The sequence below is a fragment of the Daphnia magna genome, linkage group LG8 (assembly GCF_020631705.1).
Source record: "Daphnia magna isolate NIES linkage group LG8, ASM2063170v1.1, whole genome shotgun sequence".
NCBI lineage: Eukaryota > Metazoa > Arthropoda > Branchiopoda > Diplostraca > Daphniidae > Daphnia > Daphnia magna.
In genome coordinates, this window is record NC_059189.1 from 4,506,712 (window position 1) to 4,523,002 (window position 16,291).

General features: G+C 43.1%; 4 protein-coding genes across 4 annotated transcripts in view; 2 read left to right on the plus strand and 2 right to left on the minus strand.

Annotated features, from left to right (window-relative positions):
- LOC116929057 (actin-histidine N-methyltransferase) lies at positions 1–11,260 on the minus strand. Its single transcript, XM_032936210.2, has 11 exons — positions 11,147–11,260; positions 10,072–10,311; positions 9,692–10,003; positions 9,431–9,622; positions 9,294–9,358; positions 9,161–9,219; positions 1,137–1,284; positions 801–1,044; positions 616–726; positions 410–549; positions 1–280 (listed from the first exon to the last, which is right to left on the minus strand). Exons 2-11 carry the CDS (start codon positions 10,169–10,171, stop codon positions 155–157), a joined length of 1,497 nt encoding a protein of 498 aa, XP_032792101.1. The 5' UTR covers positions 10,172–10,311; positions 11,147–11,260; the 3' UTR covers positions 1–154.
- On the plus strand, positions 3,708–9,155 carry LOC116929041. The gene is made up of 4 exons (XM_032936187.2): positions 3,708–4,044; positions 4,838–5,200; positions 5,551–5,606; positions 6,289–9,155. Exons 2-4 carry the CDS (start codon positions 4,967–4,969, stop codon positions 8,771–8,773), a joined length of 2,775 nt encoding a protein of 924 aa, XP_032792078.2. The 5' UTR covers positions 3,708–4,044; positions 4,838–4,966; the 3' UTR covers positions 8,774–9,155.
- On the minus strand, positions 10,946–15,766 carry LOC116929040. Its single transcript, XM_032936186.2, is given in 5 exon segments — positions 10,946–11,683; positions 11,685–12,793; positions 12,795–12,968; positions 12,970–15,530; positions 15,598–15,766. Coding segments are annotated over 5 exon segments (4,545 nt in total). The 3' UTR covers positions 10,946–11,151.
- The window catches only part of LOC116929061, a 17,474-nt gene continuing 15,624 nt past the window's right edge, over positions 14,442–16,291 (plus strand). Inside the window, exon 1 of the mRNA XM_045178407.1 lies at positions 14,442–14,579. The gene's annotated coding sequence lies outside the window, so the exon portion shown is untranslated. The remainder of the gene's footprint in view (positions 14,580–16,291) is intronic.

Here is a 16,291-nt window from a genome sequence, read left to right on the forward strand (position 1 = left end):
GATGTTGTTGTTTTTTTATTATGATTAAGGCGGATGAAATTGACACACACAAAAAAAACTGTTAATGGGATCACAAAGCAGCTGGTTGAAATAGCAATTTTTTGTTTTTCTTCCGATTTTTTTAGCAATAAAAAAGTCGAATAAAAATATTTGCTCACTTTTTGATTCTTTGACCAGCACATTCGATAGCCGAGAGCAGGATGCGTTTCTCGGCCAGACGTAGGAGGACACACATTCGCCGATGTGGGATCAAGTCCTCTTCCAGCATCTTTAAATCCGCCTGGAGCGACAGAAATTCAATCAAATCAATTCTGCTCTGGATTCTTTCAATCAAGAAAATTCCAGTTGTTGTGAACCAGTAGACCACTTTGCCATTCATATGGGCTATGTCTATACCAAGTATACGTACCTCTTTTGTGGTTGGATAGAGCTGGAGTAGAAGTTGGCAACGGGCTTTCAAGAAAGACCACGACTTGTCATCGACTTCGGTTTCTATGCCGCATTCCTCGTGCATCAGGTTGGACGCGTTGTCCGACTGAAGCCACCTATCTGCAACCGCAAGCCATTTTTCTTCATTACAGCTGGTCATTACGCATTGCAAATCAAAATTTTTACCGAGTGAATCTTTCGTCATGCAAAATAGCCGTAAGAACGCCAGCAGTTGTCCGTCTACAGGTTGCGGTCCAGCTTTTAACTGGAACGCTATCGGACCTGAAATCTTCTCGTCTGACAAAATTTTCGAGTCATGAAATAATGACGGCTATAAAGCATCGACTAGGGGGCATCAGTTAAATTATTACCCGACAGAATGTGAAGTTTACACAAAAGCGCTGCCCTCTGGCCAGCTAGTGGGTCACTTTTGCTGAGGCCGATTTTGAGGGTTAATGCGTCATGGCTATTATTGGTATCTACAAAGCCGTTATGGATGAGCTGCTCCGCACAAGTCCTTGTTCCATAAAATATAAAGACCTGCTCTCCAGCCCCGAAATCGCGTCCTGCTTGGCACACTGTTCTCCGACTCTCGGGATGGAAATCCGTCGAAAACTATCACAATTGAAACAGCGGAACAACCAATCGGCAAAAGAAAAACGTACTGAGAATTTAGATGATTTTGTAAATGATGCGTTCACCTATACCTGTCCATCTTGGTGATTGCAAAAGTCCCACAACGGAATCAAAGCGTTGACGAGTGGCACCAGCTGCTTTTCTTTGCCATCGCCTTCCACGATTTCTTCTTGAGAAGGTATCAGGTTTTGTCTGGTCATCACCGTCGAAACAGCCCATCTGTTGAACGAATACAAAAGCGATAAAAATTTTTAAAAATCTTTGTTCCATTGTGCATAATGTCTAATAAAAAACATGGACATAAACAAATCATGTCGTTATAAATTTCTTTTTGAACGAGGATGGAAACTATCGGTTTTCTCTTCGGCTGCCAGACGGACGAAAGTTACAGCGTCACAGTATCCCTTACACGTCGGGAATAGACGGAGAGAAGAAAAAAAAGAAAAAGAGCCACCAAACAAGAGAAATGGCAGTTTTCTTTTCTCTTTTTTTTTCTTGTAAGAAAATTCAGCCGGTAAAAGCGCAAAGCTTAAAATAGCCATTTGTTGCATCGTTTTCTTTCTGTTTCAAATTTCATCGTTTCACTTGTCTGCTATCGGATATGTTTCACAGGCCGAGTGTATGCATTGTATCCTCTCTACTTTTTTTTTTCTCTCTCCCTTTTCTTTTCTTTTGTGATTATTTATTTATTATTTTTCCTGGTATCGCACGCTAAAGAAAAAAGACAAAAAGAATCGCGTCCAGAATTAGAGCAACACGTCGCCATGGGTGGCCCGTCGACGACAGCCGGCTAGTAGACATAGATATTACTAGAGGATTTTTGTTCCCGCGGCCGATTGCATTTTCAAATTTATTCAATTTTTTTCTTCTTCTTCTTTCGTTTCCCTGTTTTATGCAGCTGTTCTTGCCTTACATTTACTGTAAGGAAAAAAAAAGAGGTAAAGAAAGCACATAAATAAATAAATAAACATAAAAAAAAAAGTGCATGTCGCAGGTGATTTAAGCTAGTAACGAGTAACAATCAGTTGTCCGTCAGCGTGTGTAAAAGGTACGTTGAGTGAAAGGGTGCTACAAAAAGAGATATAATCTAGATCTTTCTTGGATTGTCAAGTGCCGGGTGCTTTCCTTTTATTTTGCGCACTTCAAATCGTAATCCCGTTGCAGATTGCATGGCAGTTGATAAATTCGTAGACAATAAAAAGAAGCTAGAACGACAAATAATATGAAATTTGTGAAGAAGAAAAAAAAAAAACTAAACGACGTAGCAAGCATAAGAATGCCTTTTCTATTTGTATATTTCTTTCTCTTCTTAATTCCTTCCATTCAACCTCATTCTCAAGCGCCGCAAATCGGGAGCGTCATGTGGGCGATGCGACAAGTGGCTCCCCTGTTGTGGCCGAAACGGAATCAGAAAAATCTCCCCTATTTTTTATATTTCCTCTTAAGTTTTCCTTTTCTTCTTCTTCAGTTACAAATATCATTTCTATCATGGGCCGTTTATTGTCACGCAGGACTGGAGCTTTTTTTTTTCGCTCTTGTTGTTGCTGTTAAAAAGACAGAAGAGCAAAAAAACGAAAAAAAAACAAAACAAAAACGAAAGAGCTTTCTAAATGAAATTTCTCATCGCTTATAGCTTTGTTCCGACTGATATGCGAGCCACGTCCGTCGGGAGCTTCTTCAGATCCCGAAGGCCGTTAGCCGTCTGCGAACAAATACTGTTCTATATCTAGGTCTTTAGATGGATGGGAGGCAACATGCGAGGACGAAAATGGCAAATTACTGGCCAGTTCAACGGCTCAATGACAGCTGGCGATTTCACCATTTTGAGCCTCTCACTTGTTCCCAACAATTGTAACACATCTCGTCTCGCTAGAGTATTTGACAAAGAAAAAGAGAGAAGGAAATAAATGGATCGCATTCATTTACATACCCTTTAAACGCCATTCTTTCCTCCTTTCTTAATTCGGTGCAACTGCCCTGTGCCTATAGGAAAAAACTTTCGCCTCAATCCCCCCGTAATCGTTTCTGATTTTCCTTCATTTTCATCCCGATGGGGAGAACACTAGCCAATTACAAATCGCTCTCTTCCTCCACGAAGACGAAATTTTTACCTCGCTTCAAGGAATCAAAACACAAAAAAGACACTTTGTTGTAAAGTTTCTATTATGCGATTTTCTCTGAAAGAAAGCTAATGAAAAATCTGTAAGAGGTTCAAAAACAAAACAAAATGTGAGCTTTCAAAAGCCCGAAATCTCGCAACGAATGAACTTGAAGGACGAAATTCATAAGATTTGTTATTGCCACCCCGTCCAGGTCTATGTATTTTCGATTGCCATTCACGGGTGACTAGTCAAGTAGAATAGCCGGCGCAAAGAATAAAGAATAAAGAAGATCCAATGTATCGACTTATTCTCCCTACGACTTGCACTGGTGCAACCCACCCTACAGCAAAGACTAGAGCAGCATGGGCAGTCGAGTGTTGAACTTATGAAATTGCATCCATCTGTTGCCCGCGTATGTGGCTGTGTGTAACTGTGCATGCGTGTGTACACACAGGTATATGAGGGGGGGCGGTGTTTGTATGTGCGCGCCATGAGGAAGGCATAAGTGGGACAAGAGTCCAGTCTAGAGAGAAGAGAGTTTCATGAGACAGAAGAAGACAGGGCAGGTGGTAACACCAATGGAGACCAGTCGTTGACGGAATTCGTCCGGAGTAACATCTTCCACGCCAGCTAAGCGCGGATGGTTACCCGTTGTGTTGTCCAAAAAAAAACAAGAAAATTTTTCGTTTGGTACAACAACAACAGCATTGTCATCATCAAGCAACACTAAAATCGACACTTTGTTTTGGCCCACTACTTGGTCGACTAGCGTGTTTGTTCTCAAAGTGAATTTGTGCGATAGTGTTGGTGTGTTCTGTGTGTTCTGTGTCTTTCAAGCAATTATCGACATTGACGCACCATGCGCACCGCATCTTTTGTAAGTCACGTTTTGTCGCTTTACGCCATTTTAGTTTGGAACGGTAGATACCAAAAGAGCAACAAATTCCTTTTGAAAAATAAGAAAAAGGGGGAATCGTTGGAACCAATGATCGAGTCTGCCCGATTTCAAACGGCAAATTATTAATTGGGGGCATCCCGATAGACAATTAATACGAATAGCGACCACGCTACCAAGGCCGTGAGATTACATGTTTCCCCCCTTCGGGTGTGGATGAAACCCGGAAACCTAGAACAGCAGCTGACTCGGCCGATACAGCTCAGAAGCCATTCATTCATTTCACGACGTCTTATGAGAGCGCACGTCATAAAAAAAGAGAACGAGAGAAAAAAAAAAAAGGGAAAAAAAAAAAAAAACACAATAATAAAATGAAGAATCTAACGCTCCTCTGTGCGTAGCGTGGGGATGCGGTAGACTTGGCACTGAAACAACATAAGGCGACTGTTGTTACATTGAATCTCGATTCAAACGACATTTTTTTGTTGTTGTTTCTATTCAAAAGAAATTCTCTTTTCTGTCGCCGCTTATAGAATCCGAACTGCCCTTTTAATCCTTTTTATTTTTTCTTTGAATGAAAATATCAAAAATAAATCGGCGAGGCAAGAAGATTTCTCCTAAAATTCCGAAATAATTGCTGCATTTCTCCTGTATTATGATGACTCACATTTTATCACTCTTGGCGGACTTGAGGGAAGATCACACTAGATCTTCAATGTACACACCCACAAATTTTATGATTGATGTAAAAATATGCTCTGGGCTTCTTCTCTAGATGATGGCGCAGTCTAACTAGGTTAGCCGAACGACCGAAGGCAATCGCCCGTGAAAACTGCCCGACAACAAAAAAAAAAAAAAAAGGAAGGAAAAAAAAATTATCAAAGACAAAAAACTACCCTGTAACATGGGAATTAGGCCGGCTGTTGGCTCAGGCCAGTCTGCGATGGCCAGTATGTCCGCTACTATGCGATACATCATCTTCTGGTCGGTGATGATGGGGGTAACAGGAGGCCAAGAGCTTCCAACACCAAGAAATCATGACAACCTGAACGCAGCTGAAATTCGATTCGACCCAAGAGCCCTAAGCTGGATGGAATTTACCAAGCCTGAACGAAGCTCTAGCCACGCACTGCAACAGGTAAGGCCTTGCTACACATGTGTGCACTAAATAACGGTACAATTCTTCTCAAGACTGAACAGCGCACCTGGAGAAATCATTTTTATTCTACGTATAAAAAGAACAAGAAAAAATGGTTTTATAAATTCTCATAAAGGCATTAACAATCTTAGTTCTCGAGAATTTCACTCGCGAAAAAAGAAAATAAAATAAAAACATTTGTAGTGGATTTCAAGTGAAAATCCCCTGAATGGTGTGATTTTCTAGTTGCGCGTTTGTGTGTGTGTGTGTGTGTGAGATAATTTTCCTAATGATTCCTCTGTACGCACATTTTGTCACTGCTTTTGTTGCTGCACTCTCTTCGGCAATAGAAACACCAACAATGGCTTCAGCCGCCAATGCCCGTAAACAGCAACAACCCGCGAAGGTAAGGCCGACTTTTTGATTTATCGATTGCATTATAAAAAGAACGGTAATATAAACGATAGTAGCAGAAAAGTCCTATTCATTTCGGCAAAACGGTGGCCTACAATATCATCAATAATGCTGCTAACCATCTCTAACGATATCTCTCAAAGAGATGGGACAAAAGCCAATAGGAACGGACATGTAGTAAATCTTTGTCCAGCCGACGTGAACGATCTGACCGAGAGATTTGTAAAATATAACTAAACAGGAAAAAAAAACGCACCTGAAATAATGGCTAATGGCAGAGCTTTCACACGTTCTGACACGGACTGCTGGACTCCACATTCGGGTTCTTTTTGAACGAGAAAAAAAAAAAATGGGTGGATGCAAAAAAGTAGATGAGAAATCCATCAGTCATGAATCAAGTCACACCTCATCATTATCATTGACATTGATTCCAAATGGAACATGAATTTGAAACAAAATCAGTTGTGACTATTTCCATTCTGAGAATATGGGTACAATTGAGAGCAGTGAGCTTTACTGGTTGCGGGAATGTGGGGGAGATTGCATCACCTGTTACATTTCTCTCCAATCGTAGACCCAGGCAAGATTTCATGGTGGATCCAAACTATGTCAAACACATAGATGTACGTCAACTTACGATTGGATTTTTTTTTTTTTTTATATCTATCTTTAAGAACGCCTGAACAGCAGTGGAACCCGCATGGACAGCATTGGCCAGGACATTTTGACCATTCGCAACAGCATCATCCGCTATTAACTAATCATCCAGATCGGAATGCGGCACACCAGCAACCCTATCGGTCCGTGCAGCCTGCTGATGAGATGCAGCGACGGCCAAAACAACAACAAGTGCTTGCACCTCCAGCAAGGGATGTGCCAAGTGGATCGATTTCTAGTGAACAGTGGCATCGCGAATTAGCTCAGCCGCCCAGGGAGCCCACCTATCACCCGGGAGCGGCATCGGCGTCATCAACCGAGACGAGCGACATCCTTTCCGACGTGCGATCTGATGAGATCCTCGAGGAAGAATTTTACGATAGCTCTGAATTGTTTGAGGAGGACGAAACTGAACTGGATTCAACGGGCGGCGAACATTCGGCGCTGGCCAAAAGCAAAGCCGAAGAGGAAATGCGAACAAGACAAAAAGACGAGGAAGATGCGACCATGGAAATATTGAGCGCTTTCACGTCAGGCTTATCCAACTTGCCCCGCCGCAACGAAGAAAGCGGTTCAGATAAAGAGCAAGTTAATGCCAAAACACCTCCAGCATCCATTCAACAGACGCCGACATGGAAGCAGCTCTATCCGCAACTACTGGTACCAGCGACTCCACCGGGTAAACGGGTCATCGTTACGGAAGAACATCCCTCGTCCAAGCCTAAAGCGATCGACAATCATCGTGTTAGCTACGGGTTGACAGCTGCATCGGTTTACGCAAGGATCCAGCCTTCTCTGAGGCCTCGAAATGGAACGGGAGGATTGCGACAACGTGTCGTCCCTCGTCCTTACAAACGGCGACCCATTACAGTGAAAAGTACGACCACCGTGCCGGTGGATAAGCAACAAGAAGCACACGTGCAAGATGTCGAAGAGGAGGAAGAAGAGGAGGATGATTTCGATTTGATTACAGAAGAAATTGGGACTGAAAATGAGCCTACGATAGAGGAAATCGAAGAAGAGGAACCCAAAGAACTGGCAAAAGAAACGCAGCAGGAGAGCGAGCCGAAAATTGAAGCGCAAAGTGAGCCGGACCAGCTGTCATCAAAGGAAGATATTCAAGTGAACATTGCGGCTAATCGCACAGAAGCAATCGGAGACGAAGAAGAACCGATCAATGAAAAATCCGAACCAGCTATCCAGCTTAAAAATCCAACATCCACTATGGAAAATGAAACATTGAAATCTAAACCATCGCCGCCTGCAGCAGCCAACGAACCTGCCGACATCAAATCGCTTTTGCGTAGCGCCGGGCCTCTGAGTTTGAGTGAAATCCTACAACAAAAAGGCATGAGCCTGGCCGACTTGCTGAAGGGTGGTACCCAAATTGCCCCTGTTATCAGCGTAACCACATCTTCGCCTATTGCTTCCAACGCAGCTTCGCCAAAAAATCAGGCGAAAGTAGAGCACGATACTACGTCGACTGCGACCCCGATTACTTCAACTCACTCAACAACTGCGAAAACGATGGTTACGAATGCGCCGATCCGGCCGGGCGTAATGCCTTCGGTGAAACCCATTAGTTTCCGAGAGTTGCTCGCAGCTAAAAATGTCACATTGCAAGAGATCATTCATCCCGATATGACTGTCATCGGCACAGAAAAACCGTCCACGGCTGTTGGAGCAGGTGGAACATTGAAACCGGGAGTCAAACTGCCCATTCCATTTGCACCGGGAAGGGGCAAAGGTCTCGCCGGTCTAGTGGCTTCGACGACTGCTCCATCGGAGGAGCAACCAGTAGAGTCGATCAACTCGAAAAGTACAACTACTCCACAACCGAGTAAGCCAATGAATTCGAAATCAGTGAGCGAATTGAAACCGTTGATTTTTGGAGGGGGCCGACCGTTAGAAGATTCGGACGCTACAACAACCACTTCAACTACGACAACAAGGACGACATCACGACAGATGGTGATCCACTCTAAAAGACCTTACTTGGCAGGTACGAACGTAGGGGAATACGGCTCTCATTTGGGCAGATCTTTTGAAGAAGAAGAAGACGATGAAGACGGTAGCAACACACGTTCGAAATCTTCAAACAATCTAGTTGGAAGCTATGGGATGCAGAGACCGATAGCTACGTCTCGACTGACACCGGCCCCTCCACGTAAACAGCGGCCGGTCCTCAATTTCAATTACAACGCCTTGTCAGAGGAGGAAGATGAAGGTGACGTGGGGACGACGACAACTTCTTCGCCCATTTTAACGCACTTCAACGAGGATGAACTTATCGAGAACGATCCCTATTTTGATCTGCCGGTCACCGTTCCGCAACGCCATCATCGTCAGTTCAACCATCGGAGGTTTCTGTTTGGCCGTGTTCCTCGTAATTTTGCTCGTTTTCCGGATAAGGCAAAAGACACGCATACGACTCCGTCATCCAGCAGCGCTACTGGGTTTGGGGGGAATGACGGATATGACCGCATCGAACGGCAGCGATAGCAGTGGAATAACGACGCCAACCTCGCACGCGGCCAGCAAAAGCGGCTATGCCAAACTGCCACGACGCAGTAGTTCCCTATGGGGTACACTTCGCAGATCGGTGAGACAAATGGAGGTCCATTATTCGTAGGTTTTAGTTTTTTGTTAAAGTTTACAAGTTTGAAAAAAAAAAAATAATAATAATAAAAAAAATAATAATGCCTGCTTCCGTGAAAAGAAGAGGCAACTGCCTATTTATCTCCCATATCTGTGAGGTGCTAGCTGGGTTCTAGAACTGCTCACTGGTGCGTGTGCCTTCATGTGAATGTGAATATCCTGTAGTGCCTTGCTCATTGACTTGTCTTTCTTCTTTTTTTAATACACGAAACATTAAATGTTGGAACTTACCGGTAGTCGTTGTACGTGAAATTCGCCCGAAGATTAGACAGAGTCGGATCCACACTTTTCTGTACAGGATCAAATATTATAGACGTTATTTTCTGTTTCGTGCCGTAGCTAAAAGATAATGTGGTTCATTTACCTGAAGTAAAGAATAGAAGTAAGAATACTGACGGGCAATGTTCCGGCACATCTTGAGGGCATCATCTGTAATACCAAAAGAGGGAAAGCGTGCGTAATTATATCGAAGTGTTTTTGTGCTTAATCATAGTAATTTACCAAAGGCGGGAGATCCTTTCAACTCAGTAATCTCATCTGGGCTGAAGTACATAACTGTGTCGTACGAACTAGGTAGTGCGTCAAGATAAGGTTTCCAAAAAGATTTTGGGTCGTACAGCTCATTTAATACGTGAAAGGCGAGGGCAACATTCGGCATTTGGCTGAGAATAGGATCATTATTGATGAAATGCCCTAAAAAATGAGACACATGAAAATATTGGCACGATTGCTACATGAGGTTTACATTTTCTATAGTTGTACCTATGCTGGATTTCGTGGCAGTTTCTGTTGTCAACATCAATTCCTGAGGGATGGAGAATAATAATTCACCAGAATTTATGTGCTTTTTGGCTTTGATGCAGCATCCATAGAGTGGCAGTTCGGCTAGTTCCACAGGACCCATCTTCACATCATGTTTTGTCATCCATTCCACAAACGATGGCAAACTCTCATTTCTGCTGATTCTCAACCTATCCAAGCTTTTCTCCATTTCACGTATCTTTTCTAGAAGATTCCAGGATTCCGAATAGATTTCCCAATCTTTAGATGGCGACGATAACGAATACGAGCATTCTAAGTGGAAGCAAAATACGGTTAGGAATTTTTATTGGCGACTGTTTGTTGGAGAAAGATCGACTCACTCTGCAATAGTTCATCCACTAATTTCTTTAACTCGTCTCTTTTCACTCGAGTTAACCCTTTGCGAACAAGATTTGAATCTTTATTCGTTTTCTTCCCCATTATTATTCAATTTGACTTGAGAAATAAATACTGATGATAATATCGCTCTGAAATATAGAAAGCAAAGGCCGTCGTCTGCTTTCGATTCGGGTTCCGGGATCTCTTGTGTTTTGCCTACATGCCGGCGGCCAGGCTGCCAGCTAAAAATAAAAAATCAAAGTTGTTACGAATGCAATGTTGTGTGTCCGTACCAAACGAAAGGAATTTATGTAACAATAACATTTCTCAAGAAAACAAACTACTGCAATTTCCTACGGCTCATAAATCGCTCTACTAGGAAAATTGAAAATATCCCCTTTGCAGGAATGACATGGGCAAGTATGCAGTATGATCGTTATTATACGGTAGGCTGCGTCTTGCTTCCATCGCTTTCTCTCAGTCAGATTGCAGCCTAACCGCGATAAATTTCCCCATGCAGCATCTCGTTCCATCCGTATTGCCCTATAATTGTCGAACGTTGGCCTACCAAGCACTTTCAAGAACTAACATTTCCAAAAACGGACCGTGAATGGCCTCGTTATTATGGTCGATCTTGCATGTAGAAGGCTGGAAACACGAGCCCATGAGAGCGTGAAGTTACGTGCCAACAAGGAAGTCTCGAGGGTAAATTTGCTTTTCGACACAAAGATGAATCTCCCCGTTTTTCGAGTGTTGTGTTACATTTCCATGATCTAGTGCCTGTTACGATTGCGTTTTGTATACCTTTTCTAACCTACTTCGATCGCATTCACTGCGTCGCATTGACCAAGTTTTTTTCACTCCTTTTTAACACTGTTTTGTGTTTATTTTCTGTGTATTATGGAAATATAAATTTCGGCCCTTGCGCAAAAACTTAAACAACCATTAAGATGACATGAAATCCCTGAGTTAGAAATGACTGAGATCCCTGACAACAAAATTAAATGTAATCAAAAATATTAACGCCATAGGTGAAAAACGGAAATGAAAGTCTTCTTTCTCTGAAAATAATTTCACCTAAATTAAGGAACTTGTGATGTAGAAGCTTCATCTGCTGTCGCCTCTTTAACAGCAACTCCTCGTTCCCCCGAAGAAGTCTCAGAAGAAGAATTATTACTTGTATGACTATCGGTGTCAATGCAGCTGTCTTCGTGCGTTTCACTCAAAACAATAAATTCACTAAACCGAATGCCACATGGAGTTGAAGAACGATTCGCAACATCAGATAAACAATCGCACTTTTCATCGACACTTTCATTGTTTTCACTGTTTTGGCTCATTCGTGACTCGACGGTCGGCGGATTCGACTCTTCACCAGAAGACTCTAGATCAATGAGCTCTGGAATTTTGTCCAATTTTGGATTCACTTCTAGAATGACACAACATTCATTGGTCGGATCTTCGGAATCCATTGGTTCGAGTTTGGGAAGCAACCCGCCATTTTCTTCGTTAGCAGATGTTTTCTCTTGACTCTCATCCCTATTCAAATCCGAATGTTGTTGAGAACAAGTTGCAGGCTCGGAAATCTTGTCCGATATTTTCGACTTATTGGAAGAGGATTCCGTACGGACAATAAAGTCTTGTACGTTTTCGACGTTTGCTTCGGCATCCTGAATGATTCAAATTCGGGGATTCTTTCTGGTCGCCTTCCATAACAGCTTTTACGAGAGAGTTTCTATGGTCTTGAGAATTTGTATCGAGTTGATGAATTTGTTTTTGACCAATCAGCTTCTGATTGGATTTAGCTGCTTCGCTATCTGCTTCGCTTGAGACGGGTACCGTTGACGGGGAACAAGCATCGGTTTGACTAATGGCCAATAGCTGCGCTTGAACATTTACTGAGGAACTTGAAATAGAATCCGTTTGACAAACTGTCTCCGGTTCAGGATCCATTTGATCACTAACATCTTTTTCATCAGGAAGATCTGTAAGCTTAGATGATGCTCCGACAGTATGAGGTGCTAGTTTTTCGGAAGGATTCAAATTGCAATTTTCTGGCATATGTGTGGAGGATGTGTCTTTGCCTACAGTGACGGTTAAAGAATTTGTCTGTATAACTTCGCAAACATTACCTTCAATGGAGCTGATTGGTTTCTCAGCTAGTTTCAGGACGGTTGTTTCAGTTCGAACATCTTCGACGATTCGCTGTTTAGAACAATCTTTGTCGAGAACTGGATTGCGGATGGAAAATGGTTTTGAAAGCGAATTTGTTTTCGCTATTTCATCCGCTGCATCAACGTCTTTTTCTACGATAGAATCAGATGTCTCTGTCATAGACGAAATGATCTCGGTGGAATCTTTTTGCTCCGTCACTTTGGAAGACATTATGGGAGTACGAATGTTGAGTCGAATACCAGTCGAATGCGAGCCATCGGCTGGTAGCTGATTAGTTGCATCCTTTTCTCCGGAAGGTTCTCCTTCGAGTTCGGCAACCGGAGTGTTACTTGCCTCCTCATTCCTCACGAATTCCTGCCATTTTTGTTTAATACGACGTTGCTTTTCCAGCATTTCAGTTTCCTTTTTTCTTGCCGCTTCTTTTTTTTCAGCCTCCATTTTTAACCTGTCCACCTCTTTTTGCCGGATTCTTACCCGTTCCTCTTCTTTCTTCCGAGCCGCATTCCGTCGCAAAGCCGCTTGTTTCTTTACCGTTTGGCTTAGCGCCGAAGTCGGGCCGTTCCATGCTGCGTTTGAGATGTTGCTCATTGTGGCCGCTAGATGTCATATGCAACTGGGCACAATGTAGATCGCCCATCCACACATCGCACAGCTCACAGTACCATGCCTTAACTGGCTGAAGATTTTGCAATCCATTGAATGGAATTCGGATACCTCCTTTTTCCTTCTGGAACTACGGGATGCTTTTTGTGCCACGGTGTAGACGGTACTCCTGTTGATTGTAACCTCTCCTCGTGCTCTTTTGAATGTAGATGGTTAAGGTAGTCATTTAGTTTATCTGTTATGACGTCACACAACTCGCACCAATGCTGTTGAGGATCGTAATAGTTGTAACGATTACTTAAGCGCGTCTTTTTGATTTCGTTAAAATCCTCTTTTAGCTGATTGGTATGCTTTAGTATAATCTTTTCCAACGCTTGGGCACTAACCATCATCTCTTTTCCAAATTTGGCTTTTTCCAGAATATTCATCGAAAAGTTTTCGTATTCCGCTTCTTCTGCAGTTTTCTGTTTCATTTCCAGGTCGGCCTGTTGCGTTTGAACAACCAAAAGTTGATGGATCAGATTCATTTGTTTCTCCAATAGACCATCGCGTACCACTTGAATGCGTTGTTCCTCGGCAGATCCTCTTTCGGAGTTGGCCGGTACAACTGGTGCTGAAGTAGAAGGAGTCGGAGTGGATACGGTTGTTTGAGGTGGAGGAATGTTCTGTACGACCGGACTGTGAACGAAGCCTGCAGGATGACTAGCAGGAAACGAAGACGATGGCAAAACATGTTGCGACACTGAGTTTGGATTTAGTTGGTGCAGATGTCGCTGATAGAGCTGCTGTTGAAATTGTTGCTGCACAAGAAGTTGTTGCTGTTGCTGAAATTGTTGCTGAAACTGTTGCTGGTGAAGTTGTTGTTGATGAAGTTGTTGTTGTTGATACGATGCCATATCTAGCTGCTGCTGCTGCACTGGCGTTTGACAGTGTTGATTGTAATAGCCCATACCAGATGGAATGACGGAAGCCGAATGAGATAAAGTAGTATGGGGAACGATGTATCTCGGATCGACTGGTGTAGCGACTTGTTGCGTTGACTGAGCAACACGATCAACTTGATTGGCTACAACGTAATTTCGAGTGAACAACTGCGTAGTCTGGTGGGCACCGACAACAACATTGTCAGGCGGTTTGTTCTTAGGCTCCATGGACTCTTCAGGCTGATCTTTGAAACATTTCGTGTTCTGTCGCTGCTGAGATGGAGAGCGCGAAAGCGACTGGGAAATGGATCGACTTCTACGCATTATCACCGTACGTTCCACAACACTACGACGAGTGCTGTCGGGAGGTGAGCGTTTCCTTTCTCTGGGTCCAACAGGTGAACGTGAATTCCGTCTTGGCCCTCCTGCTCCCCATCGGCGATGAGGATATTCTGGTGAAATTCGTCTGGTCCGCTTAGATATTGGAGAACGGCTCCGGGAACGACGTTGTTCCGGAGAACCGTATCGAAAGTAGCGATGAGGGCGTCGTGGAGATCGGCTTCGGGATCGACTTATCCGCCTTACTCTACGCATTTCTCTTTCTCGTGAATCCCTACTGCCGTTATCAGTATTATCAACCATACGAACTTGGCGATGCCATTCCGGACTTCCCAGCATGGATTTCCCTGCAGAGTTTTGTCCACGCCCATCCATCGGAGAGCCGTTTCTGCTCGATCTATTGCTACTTCTATTTCCGGAATCTTCGACTACCTTTCGACGCGTTATTTCGGCATGGTTGCCTACATGAGGTAATTGGTGAGGACTTTTTCCGTGGTTATTTGAACTGACGTTTGGTGGAGTTTTCAATGAGCGCTCAGAAGCATTCTGGCCTTTGGTAATGTTGCTCACTTTTAGTTTGTTGGCCTCGTTGTACGAAGACATAGAAGGAGATACAGTTACTGCAGTTTGCTGTCTCTGACGAATGTCTTCTAGCGCTTGTTTTAGGTTACTTTCAGGTCGAAGGTTATCTCTTTCTGGACCTGTTATTTTCTCTCGAGGTTCTGGTTTCACTCTTGCAGTTAGCTGTGTATCTCGTTTTGGCGGGACAGTTTGCATCGTTGATGCTTGTGCTGAAAAAGCTATTGGTTTATGCAAGTGTGGGTCACAGGGTAATGCCACAGCGTGTTGCTCAAAATCCTCAAATTGACTCTGGTAGTTAGCGTATTTTGTTGGAAAGTCTTCTTCTTCCTGCTCTTCTTCCACTTCAATCGTTTGAGACTGATCTTTGAAAGCAGAATCGACATCAAATGAGTCGAGAATATTATGTACAAGCGAATCTAAATTCATGTCTTGCTGGTTGCTGTCGCTAACAACAGTCGATTCACGTCTGCTAAAGGCGGACTGTTGACCGAATCGGTCTTCTATTGAAAGTTCACCTATCCTCCTGTCATTATGTCTAGTATCTGGTACTCTTTCCTTCATCAGTCTTGTAACACTATTCATTGAGTTTTCATTGATATGGGGAGAAGATGAATGACAGCTTCCAGATTGTTGTGGTTTCAGGTATTTGCCTTTGTCATTCGGCAAGGATTCATTCCTCCTAAAGTCTTGCTTCTCACCAGAAGGGTAGGGATGTTTATTACCACCATATGGCACAGGCTTTGGCTGCAGCCTTGGATCTGGCATAAAGTTCATCATTCTATTGGAATCTTGTCCTGGCGCTGCATGCGAAGTAATGTGAACATTATGTCTCGAATTTCCTGGAGATAAGAAAAACATTAAAAGATTGGATTGATTTCAACATCTCAACTGTAGTAATAATGTAACCTATTTGCGTCCCAAAATGCATATGCTTGTCCATAACATTTCTATTTGGATTCTGAACATTGACATATTGGTAAGAATGTGGATGACTCCCACCAGACCCGTCACCTCGGCCATGTTTATGACGCTCTTCAAAGTAACCCGAATTGAATCCACCTCTACCTCTAGGCATTTTGTTCAACAATTGAGCTGCATGTGCCCATCAAGATCAAACGATAACCGAATGATTTCACTTTTTTCACTTTGTAACCAATGTAAACCTGGACCTTTCCAATTGCTAGCTCGTATTGCGTACTTGAGAGACAGCTACCTGTGGAATCTTTTTTTTTTGGAACGCTAGAGAAAATATGCTATCTTATGATTCTTATCTCATGTGCGTTCACAGCTTCACACATAACTTGCAAGAGCAGACGACTGTTGCTTATTGCAGTGCTAATGCTATACTGCTGTGGTAAACTAATACTGAAATGTTCATAATTTGCGTTCCCTTTTCTTGCCTCGCCTTTTTTGGTTTCTCTTTCTTGCCGTTTGCCGATTTATGCCCATTTTCTGCCTCGTGTCTTGGCGTACCTTACATTACGTATAGAGTTGGGGAACATTTTATACTTCAAAGAGTAGAACAAGTTGACTTTCGGAAACCTGCCATTGTGGAAGCAATTCACATTTTTCAAACACGTTTGCCCTTGTTTGCCGAGCA